The following is a 13457-nucleotide window of genomic DNA, read 5'->3' as shown; positions in this document are numbered from 1 at the left end:
GAGCAAATGATTTGGGTTTAAAGTGAGTGGCTTAAACCATGGAACCAACTCGACGAGTGAAAACATTAAATTATAAGTCATGTGCTCGTACACTTCAACTTTATAAACCTCCATCTGAGCTCCCACATCCTCTTCCCCCGCTTCCCCCTGGTTGGGGATCCTGACCTCCCATAGTGGGCAGGGAGGTATATACTTTGTCTTCTATCCCCTTATATCTATTTTCCAACATGCTTTCTGTCTTTGTCTTGGAATGGGATTACTTTGCCCTGTTCGGAGTCCTGGCTGGGAGGGAAACAGTCAAATGCATAGTTATTGTTTTGGGAGATGATATTTTTTCCTTGTAAATCATCTCTCTATTATGTATTATTATATTTATTTTTAATGTATAATGTAAACATTTGAGTGTATTCCTCTTTGTTGGATTTTGTGCTTGTGTCCGGATGAGACTTATAGGTGATCTCAAACTAAGTACATTGATGGTTTGCTCTTGGAATCTGCATCTGATCCCTATTTGTTCCCAGTTCCCCTTTGTCTTCCTTTCTCTTGGGTGCTTTAATTGTAATTCTAGAACTTTTTACTGTCCCATTTTCTTCCTTTTTACTCGCGCTGATATAACCTAAATGTGTTGCAAGCGCCGTAAAACCCTTAAAAACAAAACAAACAAACCGCTTCCCCCATCATCCTTCCGCTTGTCCAGCCGTCCCATCTCACGTCCTCAAGCATCCCTCTATTCACGCTGTGAGCAGCGATGGGAAAGAGGGACGTGCGTGTCAACCTTTCATCGGTGCTCTTCTAGTATGTGAGGGTGTCCTTTAAACAAATATGCAGTCATCTTTCACAGTGATATATTTTTTTTTATTCACTCCTGTATTTACAATAATTTATTTTGATGTCATATTGGCAAGAAATAAGATATTGATTGTATTTTGAGAAAGTTAATATTTTGATTTATATGTGTGAATTTTTAGAACATCTCTATAATAGATTTATATCCTCGGCTGTGATTTGCATCTATACGTTTATTAATAAATTAATAAATGTGATTTAATTTTAGATAAATTTAGACTTATTTATTATTCAGTAACATTATATGACATGCGATAATGTATTTAAGTTAAAGAACTTTTGGATTGTCTTAAAAACGAGACTAACATTTAGAATAAATATCTTTAAAAGTGTGTATGAAACAGTGCTCGACAGTACAGAAAGAAAGATACAAGAGCAAAAAAGTCTGCCTTGTTCTTTATCTTGCACCAGTACCTGCTTTCTAATTGTCACTTTAAAATTTAGAATACGTACTTGCGATCTAGATCCCTTAATTTTGAAGTGAGAGTATTACTTTCAACCTTGAGTGGAATGAGGTACATTTAGTACTTAGATAAATAAATAATACTGTGGATTCATATCATTAAACCACCTTCAGGTAAGTGAAATATTTTAGAAATAACAATCATTTTTTCCCTAGATGTTAAACTTGTTAATAGTGAAGGTTGATCTCTATCAATATCCTAACACAGTCGGTGCATTGAAATACTAGATTAATAAAATAAAAAAGGTGAAAATTGCGTGAATAATCATGAAAGACAAGATTACAGTTACAAAATTGAAATATCTTTGCAAATTTCAATTCATTTTGTTCCAAACGCAGACGGCCGATAAATACGAGATAACAAACACCGTCTAATTCCTACTACCAAAGACTGTTTTCACCATTGGATCTGTGGCCTGGCACATAATCCTTGACGTCAACACACTTTAACTTTAAGACAAATTAAAGCCTTCATGCATGATGCGACGATAACATAAGAATTAAAGAAAAATTGTGACTCAGCACGTCCATCGGGTGATATGTCGAAATTAACAAGATGGAAAAAAAATTCAGTTTAAAGTCAAAAACATCAGACTTATAAAATATTTTTAAACTTTAGGAAATTAGACTCATTCTTCACAATGAATGCGTTTACTTAAACATTAATGTTGTTATATATATAATTTCATTCATTTAGTCTCTCTAGATTTTATACCAGTTTAAGGCCATTGGTCACAGATATGGCCACATTTTCGATGTCCCGGAGAGAGAGAAGGGGGGGGGGGGGGGGGGGGAGGGGTAAACTTAAAACGGAGAATAAGCTCTTTTATATTATCAAAAACAGAATGACATCATATTTACGTCCGCTTAAAATATAATAATCCATGTTCGATATCCGATCATTGACATGACATGCTCATACCTTATCTCTTCTTATCAAACGGATGCATAAAATTTAAAAATAGAAATAGGAGCAAAAATAAATAACAATAGCAAAACTAATTTTGTTTAAAAGGCATAAAACGTTCGATTGACAAATTATTATTTTTTCTTTTGCACCACCGGCAATTCATACCAAGTAGGACAGGAAAGACACTCATTGATGGCCAGAGAGTAGGATTGGTTATTCCAAACTATAATTAATCATATTGATGTCATGCGTTTAGGGAAAATACACACATCAGCTAGTCGGATATAACATATCAATACACAAGCTTATGTGTAACCTTAAACGTCTGACTGATATCATTTAGTCAGAACTTGTCATTGTTTGTTTTTGTTTTTTGTTTTTTTTTTAAATGTTTTTACGGCACTTACAACAATTAAGGCCATATCAGTGACAGTGCCAGCAAAAAGGAAGAAAATGGGAAAGTAGACTTCAAAGTTTTAGAAGCACAATTAAAGCACCCTAAAAAAATAAGACAAAGGAAAATTGGTTCAAATAGGAAACATATGTAGATTCCAAGAGCACACTATCAGTGTACTTAGTTTGAGATCACCTAAAAGGCTCATCCAAACACCAGAACAGGCCCCCACTAAAGGGAACACACTCAAATGATTACAATTCATATATTATATGGAAACAGTGCATAACAGAGAGATGATTTACAAAAACATATAATTATGCACACGACTGTTTCCCTCCCAGCCAAGGACTCCGGCCAGGGTCAGGACAAAACGAAGTAATCTCATTCTTAGACAAAGACAGAAAGCAATTGGAAAACAGGTTTAAGGGTGTAGAAAATACAGAAAGTACCTATATGCCCACTATGGGAGGTCGGGAACCCCATCCAGGAACTAGCCAATAACATGGCTGTCAAAAAAAACAATAACAAAGAGCTGAGACCGTCAATTTCGATCCTTCTATAAGCGTGGAGGCAGCGTGATTCAGCGGTACGGTCTTTGCTTCGTACCTGAAGCTGCGAGGCTTTGAACAAGTCACCTCACCGTAGCTCAGTTTACGGTGTTGCACTGCAGCTGTCACCTAAGATATTCCAGTCTTCCCTTGGGGTAGACCCTTAATACAAACTTCCCCTATATAAGATGAAAAAGGGAAATATACTTTTTTTAAATGTTTATTTTTATTCATGTGTCACAGGCATAGTAAAATGGCAAGATTTATAGATTAATATGACAATATAGACATAGTACAGAGCTGCCTACTTAAAATTTCAAAAAATCGTAGTTTCCAAGGGGAAAAAAAAGAAAAAAAATCCGCTTTAGACAGCTTTAGAAATCAATAATTTGCCTTTTGCATGATCCAAAAATGGTTCAAAGTCCTGAATATAGGTTCTAAGGACTAAACTTTCCTTTTCAATAAGATTTATTGAGTCAAAGAGGCGACTGCAGTTCTATAGCTACAGCCAACACTTCGTATTTCTACCTATTTATCGTAGTAGTGGGCAGGTGTCTGGACATATATATATATATATATATATATATATATAATATATATATATATAATATATATATTTACAAACTCGATGTTACGTATCATAACGTCAAAGAACACTAATGATAAAAATGTGAGCACTCACACACAGACACACACACACACACACACACACACATATATATATATATATATATATATATATATATATATAATATTATAATTATAAACACAAAACCATGAAATAATAGTGCTCAACTTTAGTATAAAAGGAGCTCCTTTTATACTAAAGTTGAGCACTATTATTTCATGGTTTTTGTTTTATAATTTATACATTTGCTCCAGTTCTACTGTCCTGTTGAGCACTTTATTTTAACCAGAAATGAACCTCGTAAGTACTAATTTTGATTATTCGACAAAGAACATCCCGATCCCGACAAGCAAACAATACCTAAAATCTCTAATCAACAAAACCGAAAAATTTATAAGAAACACCAGATGGCGAGCTTTTTTCTACCTAAACCCTGACCAAACGGTTAAAAATAAAGAAACTTTTGGATTTAGATCTACCAGACCAGCCCCATCCATACCTGAACTACGAGAATTCGAGGATGGAATGACAGATATCATCCGAAACATAAAATTCAGACAAATCAACGACACCTTCCAAAACAAACTACAACAAGACATACGATCAATACATCAAGACTCCAATGTTTACGTCGCCGCTGACAAAACCACAAACTTCTACAAGCTTACCCCTAAAGAATACACACATTTACTTGAGAAAAATATACAAGCAGAGTACAAGAAACAAACACCATCTACGACACCTGACATTACAGCAGAAGACAAAAGCATCGCCGAAAACCTACAGCTAAGTGACAGAATAGACACCACAGCAAAATCTAACGCCTACATCACTATCAAAGACCATAAACCAAACTTTCGCAACAACGTACAATGCCGTCTCATAAACCCATGTAAATCACAAATCGGAAAAATAAGTAAACAGATTTTAGACAGAATCAACACCAAAATCGTCAAGAAAACCGAATTCAACCAATGGAGAAACACCGCTGAAGTTATCAACTGGTACAGAAACACAGAAAACAAACAACGACAAAACGCAATCATCTTTGACATCTGTAATTTCTACCCTTCAATCACCAAAACCCTACTCCTCAAAGCACTACAGTTCGCAAAAACCTTCGACAACATCACCGAAGAAGAAATACACATTATCCTGCACTCGAAGAATACATCACTTTACAATAATGGAACAGCATGGACAAAAAAATCAACAAACTTTGATGTCACCATGGGGAGCTACGATGGAGCAGAAACATGCGAGCTCGTCGGACTATATCTACTTTCTCAAATGCAAAATCTCGATATAAACATTGGACTATACAGGGACGACGGACTCGCATTGTGCAACAAAACACCGAGACAGACAGAATTAATAAAGAAAAAAATATGCAAAATCTTCCAGGACAACAATCTGAAAATTACAATCGAAGCCAACAAAAAAACATTCGACTTCCTGGACATAACCATCAACCTAAACGACGGCACCTATCAACCATTTTCAAAACCCAACAACATCCCATTGTACGTTCATAGACACAGCAATCATCCGCCATCTATAATAAAAAACATCCCCGAGAGCATTAACAAACGACTATCTAACAACTCTACAAACAACAACATATTCAACGATGCAATCCCACCGTACACAAACGCACTACAAAAAAGTGGATATAACTACAAACTAGAATATGAGGAAGAGACCATTACCACCCCAACAAAAAAACGACAAAGAAAACGACACATAACATGGTTCAACCCACCCTACAGCAAGAATGTGACAACTTCTATCGGTAACAAATTCTTCAATCTACTACAAAAATGCTTCCCTCCCGGTCACGTTCTACACCCAATCATGAACAAAAACACCATCAAAATAGGATACACCTGCATGCCAAACATACAAAAGATTTTTTCATCCAACAATAACCGAAAACTATCACAGCCAGATCAGCCCAGCAACAACCTAGAGAAAAAATGCAACTGTAGGACCCAGACAACATGCCCACTAAACGGCAATTGCCTGACTCAAAACGTAATTTATCAAGCCACAGTAACACGACCAGACACACCAAAACAAGAAACATACATTGGCCTCACCGAGTGTCCATTCAAAACCAGATACAACCTGCATACATCTTCCTTCAGAAACATACACAAACGACATTCTACTACACTAAGCGAACACATTTGGAACCTCAAAGAAAAAAACATACAACACAGCATCACATGGAAAATCATCTCCAGAGCACAGTCGTACTCCCCCTCTTCTAAGATTTGCAACCTCTGCTTGGAAGAAAAATTCTTCATCATCACTAAACCGAACATAGCAACACTCAACAGAAGAAACGAACTAACTTCCTCATGCAGACACAGTAACAAACACCTTTTATGTAATTACGAACCTCCATAAACACGAATCTATAAAAATACGAAAACACAACAATCTACTTTCACTTCCACTTCCTGATGAGAGCAACGCTCGATAACAACGTTGTAGAAGTCAAACTATCTTAATTATATTTCAAATGTTTATATATATATATATATATTATATATATATATATATATATTATATAAAATATATATATATATATAATATATATATATATATTTATATATATTATATATATATATATATATATGATTGAGGGAAATTGGCTTGAATCACGTAGAGTCCTCGGCAGTTACTTTGGAGTGCGAGTTATTTATTTTTCTCAACTCATTTGGCTTTTTCCTCCGACAACGCTGTTTTCTCTATCCGCTGGTATATAGATGGATTCTTCAGGGAGGTATGCTGTTCAGTTGTGTCAAGTAGGTATGCCGTTGTGTCAATTAGATTCAATAGTCTGTTATCACGTCGCCCAGCAACGGCGGCCATCGTGGTTCTAAACATAGAAAATCGGTACGTTTAATTCTTGTGACTAGAACTTTTCATATGTCTTGTGATCAGAATGTATAAAAGTCAAAACATGATCAGATTTATAATGTTTTTTTTCCCTCTGGATACGCTTTTATGCTCGTCGTAGAGGCTATGTGGTCTAGTAGTATGACACTCGCTTTCGGATCGGAAGGTCCTGGGTTCGAGGCTCGCGCTCGGCGCATAGTTGAGTCCTTGGAAAAGGCTCTTTACTCACATTCTCTCACCATACTCAGGTGTAAAATGACCTTATGAAATATTTCTTTAATTCAGCTTTATATAGCGCAATATCCACTGAAATGTGCTCAAAGCGCTTTACAATGGGTCCCTGGTCAACAGCAACATTTAACATGTAGGACGGGACATGCCGCCTGTTAGGCAATATTACAATTTTTCGGACAAAGACAACGCTGTTAACGGCCAGGTACTATTTTACACCTGAGTACGTAGAGAGAAAGTGAGTAAAGATCCTTTTCCAAGGACTCAACTATGCGCCGAGCGCGAAGCTCGAACCCAGGACCATCCGATCCTGAAGACAGATCCTGAAGACATAACTTTTTAGATTAACTTTTCCTTAATATTCCTAAATAACATTATTCACATTTAATGTATAAACGTAACTTAATAGATCATCTACAGTTGTAACATTTAATTTTCTTAGAATTCTCATGTGACTTATGTCTTGTACAGTGCCACTGAACATTTTTTTTTATGGAGATTGGACAAATGTTATTACTTTTATGTATTTAGTTATTGTCTCCCGATGCTTTTGTAAAGTTCAAAGTGGAAAACAGTTATCGTCCAATCAACAGTCTCAACAATGTCATTAAAAAGTCGTCGGTCAGAGATTTGAGGCCCATGAAGCGGGGGGTTTATCCCATTTTTTAATAGCGAGAAACAGACAATAGCAATTGCTTCTTACCCTTTGGATAGGAAACTAGTATATCGCAAAGTACTTTCTACCAGACATATGAGTCTCAGCAACACAATCTCTGCAAGGCGGACATAGGGGTCAGAAAAAATATTCGACTTCACTCGGGTTAGAACTAGGTCCCTTGCGTGAGAAGCAAATGTTATACAAACTGAGCTACAATGTCAGGCTTTTTAAAAAAAATATTCGATAACTGCGAGGTCTGGAATATCAAAATGATCTTCACAACATCATCATCTCATAACCAAACGATACATGGTGCAAGTCCTACTGCAGTGCTGAGTACCCTCGAGTAAGTAACTTCGCCCTTGTTGTCACTCTGAATGCATTTTTAAAAAATAAAATAAAATTTCCTTTATTTATCCTATGGGGTAAATTTGTCTTGATGGTCTATTTCAAGGGAAGACTGGAATAACCCAGTCGTCAGCCGCAGTGCAGCGCGGCAAATTGAGCTAGGGCGAGGTGACATGCTTCATTGATCACATGTCCGCGGATGAAATCGCAACACCCCACTTGAGAAGAAATCCTATGTTATGTCCCGAACTTGACTCTGTTGGCAGCGAATCCTGCTGGCATGCACGGGATGCAAAAAGCTGCAGGTCCAGGCTGAAGATTTCGTGTAAATGAATTGTCTTGAGCACGTTTAGAGCAGACCTGCCTAGTACAACGAAAAAGTCATTCGTTGAATTAAGACATTTTGGCTCCAATTTCAGAACTTCACGAGCATTTCTAAGTCATGAAAACTTATTGAAAATGAAAGTTGACGCTGGGGCGCACAATTTTAATGATTTTGAAGTGTTATTGAATCCTTGTAAGGGCAAATTGTTGATCTGTAAAGTTAACTATATCAACTACAATTTTTATCTCCTAAAAACGACGAATTTTTAACTTTTCAAGTTGCCAGGACTGGTTTACAGGATGTTAGTGGATATTGCTCTATATAAATGATCTAGTTATTTTGTGCGACTATGTGGTCTAGTGCTTTAACAATCGCCTTCGGATCGGAAGGTCCAGGGTTCGAGTTCCTCTCTCCACCGGAAGAGAATGATCCCTGCTCAAGACGATTTACACGAGATCTCTCTCTCCCTCCTTCTCTCTTTCTCTCTCTCTCTCTCTCTCTCTCTCTCTCTCTCTCTCTCTCTCCCCCCCCCCTCTCTCTCTCTCTCTCTCTCTCTCTCTCTCTCTCTCTCTCCTCCATTTTATTCTGTTATTAAATGCCAATATACAAAAAGGACTACATATCTTTTGTATATATTTTATTATGACATTGAATTAATTATTGTTACCAGGAAATAAACTGTGATAATGATAAGTGGATCTATGAGTAAAACCAACGTGTACATATATGTATGTGTGATATCCCAACCTACTTATGGGCCTAGTTTAACATCGTTGTAATGGACATTATTTTGCGGGTTATTTAGATTTCCATTACAACAAAATGAATTGGGTTATCAGACCTGCAAATAAGTACACGTCGAGTAAAGCTAATATAGCAGTGTAGATGTTGATGACGAAAATGTATATGTGAATGTTATTATTGTGATAACAACAAAAGAGGGTATGATTATGATTTTGATTATGATGATGATGATGATGATGATGATGATGATGATGATGATGATGATGATGATGATGGTGGTGGTGGTGATGATGATAAAGATGGTGATGATGATAATAATGATACTTAAATAATAATAACAATAATAATAATAATAATAATAATAATAATAATAATAATAATAATAATAATAATAATAATAATAATAATAATATATAATAATAATAATAATAATAATAATAATAATAATAATAATAATAATAATAATAATCTTATTATCCATGAAGGTAATTTTTCATTTGGGTCCAGCATACACGTCTCCAATTCTGTTCAGTTTCGTTGCTCAACCTCGACAATATTCGAACACTCTAGCACCAACCGGGAGTCCAAGCGCCGCCATAGTTTGTAGGATTCGATTTCCTACTTGGAAAGGGGAAGTTGGCAGGGATCATTCTCTTCCGGTGTTCTTGTAACTTTGACTCCAGTTGCTGTACGATGTCTGGGTATTTATCGTACAAATTCACATGCTCGTTGGGATCAGCTTAGGATACAGGAATGTTATTTTTTAAACATTAGCTGATAAATGTCTATCTCATTTCTTTTTTTTAAGGGTAAACATAATAATTGCAAATGTGATAACAGACGTTTACATATATGCAGGTCTGACATCCAAACCTACTTATGGGTCTTATTTAATATTGTTGTAAAGGACAATATTTTGCGTCAATTTTCGAGACTTCCATTACAACGATGATCCCATTATGATGGTCAGGCCTGCGGCTATTTGGTCTAGTGGTATGACACTCGATCAGAAGGTCCTGGGTTCGAGCCTCGCGCTCGGCGCATAGTTGAGGGAAAAGGCTCTTTACTCACATTCTCTCACCGAACTCAGGTGTAAAATGAGTACCTGGCCGTTAACAGCGTTGTCTTTGTCCGAAAAATTGCAATATCGCCTAACAGGCGTCATGTCCCGTCCTACATGTTAAATGTTGCTGTTGACCAGGGACCCCTTGTAAAGCGCTTTGAGCACATTTAGTGGATATTGCGCTATATAAAACTCAAAAAAAAAGTGTACGTCGGTTATAACCGAACGTAATTATAAGCTTGTTTTAACATTTTGTGATGGACAACATTTTGAGTGGGTTTGAGAGTAGGGTATATCCATTCTAACGATTAGCCCATAACAAATTGGGTTAATAGACCTGCAAAAAGAAGTACACATCGTCCATTTACAAATACAAGAAGTTTCATCAAAGGCTATATCATTTTTGTTCGATTTTGCTATTTTCGGGTTATATAACCTTTGTGGACAATATTTTGCTTTAGTTAAATGCTCGTTACAACATTGAGTCTATAGCAATTAATTTGGGTCATCAGACCTGCATGTAAGTGCATGTCGTTTTTGCCCCTTTATCACTAAGGTATAAATAAAAGCATTATTGAGACCTATTGTTTCAAACCCGTAGCGTGTCTCAGCAGTAAGGTCTTTGCTTCGTACCCGAAAATACCGAGTTCGAATACTCGCCACTTTGTGGCCTTGAGCAAGTGAACTCGCTTGGGCTCTATTTCCGGCGCTGCATTGCGGCTGACGCTTGGGTTATTTCAGTCTTCCCTTGGAACAGACCCTAGAGACAGATTTCCCCTGTGGGATGAATAAAGGGAATTTGATTATTTTATTTTGATTTTCAAAAAGAGCCAGATATCTTAGAGCGGTTTTTAAAGAAATGCTTGTTGGGATCAACTAAGGAAATCGAAACATTATTTTAAAAAAACATCAGCTGAATTAATTTTTATCTCATTTCACCAAAAATGGATAGAAATGTGTGATATTAGCTTTTGTCATTTAAAGAAACATTGAATAATGCTAAAAACATAGAACTTTACCTGTCTCATCATTTTTTGTGTAAAACTTAAATTTTGAGAATCAAAACCAATCCATATTATCATTCAATGCCGACATTAAAACAGAGTATTTGTTGCATCCAAAAATCTAGACAGCCTTACTTACCAAATTCAGACTTTCATTAACAAATGCCTCCGCAGAATTTTGAAAATCAGATGACAAGACCACATTTCCAAAATAGACATATGGAGAGGGTCAAACAAAGAACCCATCTATGCCCAAACCAGGAGGAGGAAATGGAGATGGGTCAGTAATACATAAAGAAGACCAGGTAGCAATGTCACCCGCCAGTCCCTTGAGTGGAACTCCCAAGAGGCAAGAAAGGTGGGGCGTCCATAAAAGACATGGAGGCGCTCGTTGTCAGAAGAAGTGAAAATGGCAGGCCTCATCTGGAAGTTTACCAAGAAGATGGTCCAGGACAGAAGTAGATGGCGGACGTTCGTACAGGCCCCATGCTCCAAAAAAAAGCAAAGAGAGTAAAATAAGTCAAGTCCTTGTTGCATCGTTGCTATGCTCTCTTGAAGAGAACTCTAAGACACAATTTTAAATTCGTGTAAACGAAAACCAGCCTCTCTATATCATATCTTTTGAGAACCTAAAGAAACCAGGATCTTGCAAAATAAAATAAAATTTTGTTTTCAAAGCAAGATTTCTGATTGCTAAAGACTACTATTATGTTACATGGGTGACATTAAAAAGGAAATAAATAGACGCCTAGTGTTTTAACTTGTTATGACTTTTAAGAATAGTGATTTGCTACTTGCACACACACACAACACACTCCTACACACACAACACACATACACAGTATTTTCATATATCTGAATACATTTTATGACCTTGACTTAACACTTTTTTATCATTTTAGTCTTTGGTGTGACATTAAACATTTTAATCTGATTGATATATATTTTACCAAGAACTAATCCACCCAAAAGGCGGCCTAGAAATAAAAAGATTAGATCTGAGTGACTTGACTTAACTTCTCAAGAACTTAACCCCAGTCAGAGCATATGCTATGAATGATGCTTATCCATTTGACTCTTCCTTAGACTGTCTTCTCCACCTGCTTCCATGTGCAAATCCCCCTCTTCTTGTTTCCTGATAAATTGAGATGCCTAAATTAGTCAATAAAATGGAGATAAAGATTCTAATAAAGGGAGTAAATCTGACTCAAGAATGAACAACACAAAACAAACGACAATTTGTAAATGTGTATGTTCGTGTGTGTGTGTGTGTGGGTGTGTGTGTGTGTCTGTGTGTGTGTGCAACGGAAGAGGGAGAGAGAGAGAGAGAATATATATGTAGTCTGTGTTTACTTGATAAAGGCCAAGGACCGAAACGTCGTTTGTTTTGTGTTGTTCATTCATGAGTCAGATTAACTCCATTTATCTTTATATCGCTTGCTTCCTCCTATGTGCTTCTTTGCCAACTATTTCGTGGCCTCCCCGAGTGAGTGACGCAAATATCATTCCTTCTGGAGTGAATCATTAGAAATTCGCTTCATAAATATTCGAATATTTTCATGTATTTATCTTACTTTTCAAATTGAACAAGTATTTGAAGGACTCCCTGGGCCTGAAGAGACCTGCCCATTTGATAAATTTAAAAGCAGATCTTTCCGACAAAGGGCCCCATCTGTCACGGCTCTGTGCTGGCTTGTACCAGTCTGGAAATGCGCCTGGGAAACCATCAATCAATTTGTAGTCTCCAATACTGGCAAAGAGTTGAAAAATAAAATACCAGAAACATTTTATAAGTGAATATTTATATAACGAAATGTCGTTTAAACGTGCTCAAAGCGCTTTACAAGGGGTCCATAGCCAACAGCAACACTAGCAAAATTACTTTTTTTACAACAGAGATAACACTGTTAACAGCCAGAAACTCATGCTACACTTGGGTATGGTGAGAGAAAGTGAGCAAAGAGCCTTTTCCAATTCAATCCTCCATGCGTCTCAGAGAGCGGAACTCGAACCTTGGAAGTACCGGTTAAAGGCCGGTATCATGCCACTAGACCACATAGCTACACAATCTGACTGAATTATATTACTATTATTATTATTATTATTATTATTATTATTATTATTATTATTATTATTATTATTATTATTATTATTATTATTATTACTATTATTATCATTATTGTCATTATTATTATTATTATTATTATTATTATTATTATTATTATTATTATTATTATTATTATTATTATTATTATTGACATTTCGTTTCCTTTCTGAGAAGAATAATGAATGCGTTTTTTTTCAAAGTTTTAGGTGGTATGACACTCGCTTTCGGATTGGAAGGTCTTGGGTTCGAGCCATAGTCCTTGGAAAAGGCTCTTTACT

At 36.3% G+C, this 13457-nt stretch overlaps 1 protein-coding gene across 3 annotated transcripts in view; it reads right to left on the bottom strand.

Moving 5' to 3' along the window:
• Positions 1-8881: 8881 nt before the first annotated feature.
• LOC144970548 (arylsulfatase B-like) overlaps positions 8882-13457 on the bottom strand; it is a 33401-nt gene continuing 28825 nt past the window's right edge. For all 3 annotated transcript variants that reach the window (XM_078910307.1, XM_078910306.1, XM_078910305.1), the window contains exons 14-15: positions 12647-12822; positions 8882-9744 (exon numbers count right to left, since the gene is read on the bottom strand). In XM_078910307.1, the coding sequence (XP_078766433.1) occupies positions 9572-9744; positions 12647-12822 (349 nt within the window). In that variant the 3' untranslated portion in view covers positions 8882-9571. The remainder of the gene's footprint in view (positions 9745-12646; positions 12823-13457) is intronic.

This window comes from Berghia stephanieae, chromosome 4, assembly GCF_034508935.2.
Source record: "Berghia stephanieae isolate SIO BIC M18660-M18661 chromosome 4, UCSD_Bste_1.3, whole genome shotgun sequence".
Classification (NCBI taxonomy): Eukaryota; Metazoa; Mollusca; class Gastropoda; order Nudibranchia; family Aeolidiidae; genus Berghia; species Berghia stephanieae.
Note: the sequence above shows the minus strand (reverse complement) of the source record. Positions and strands in the feature narration are given on the sequence as shown.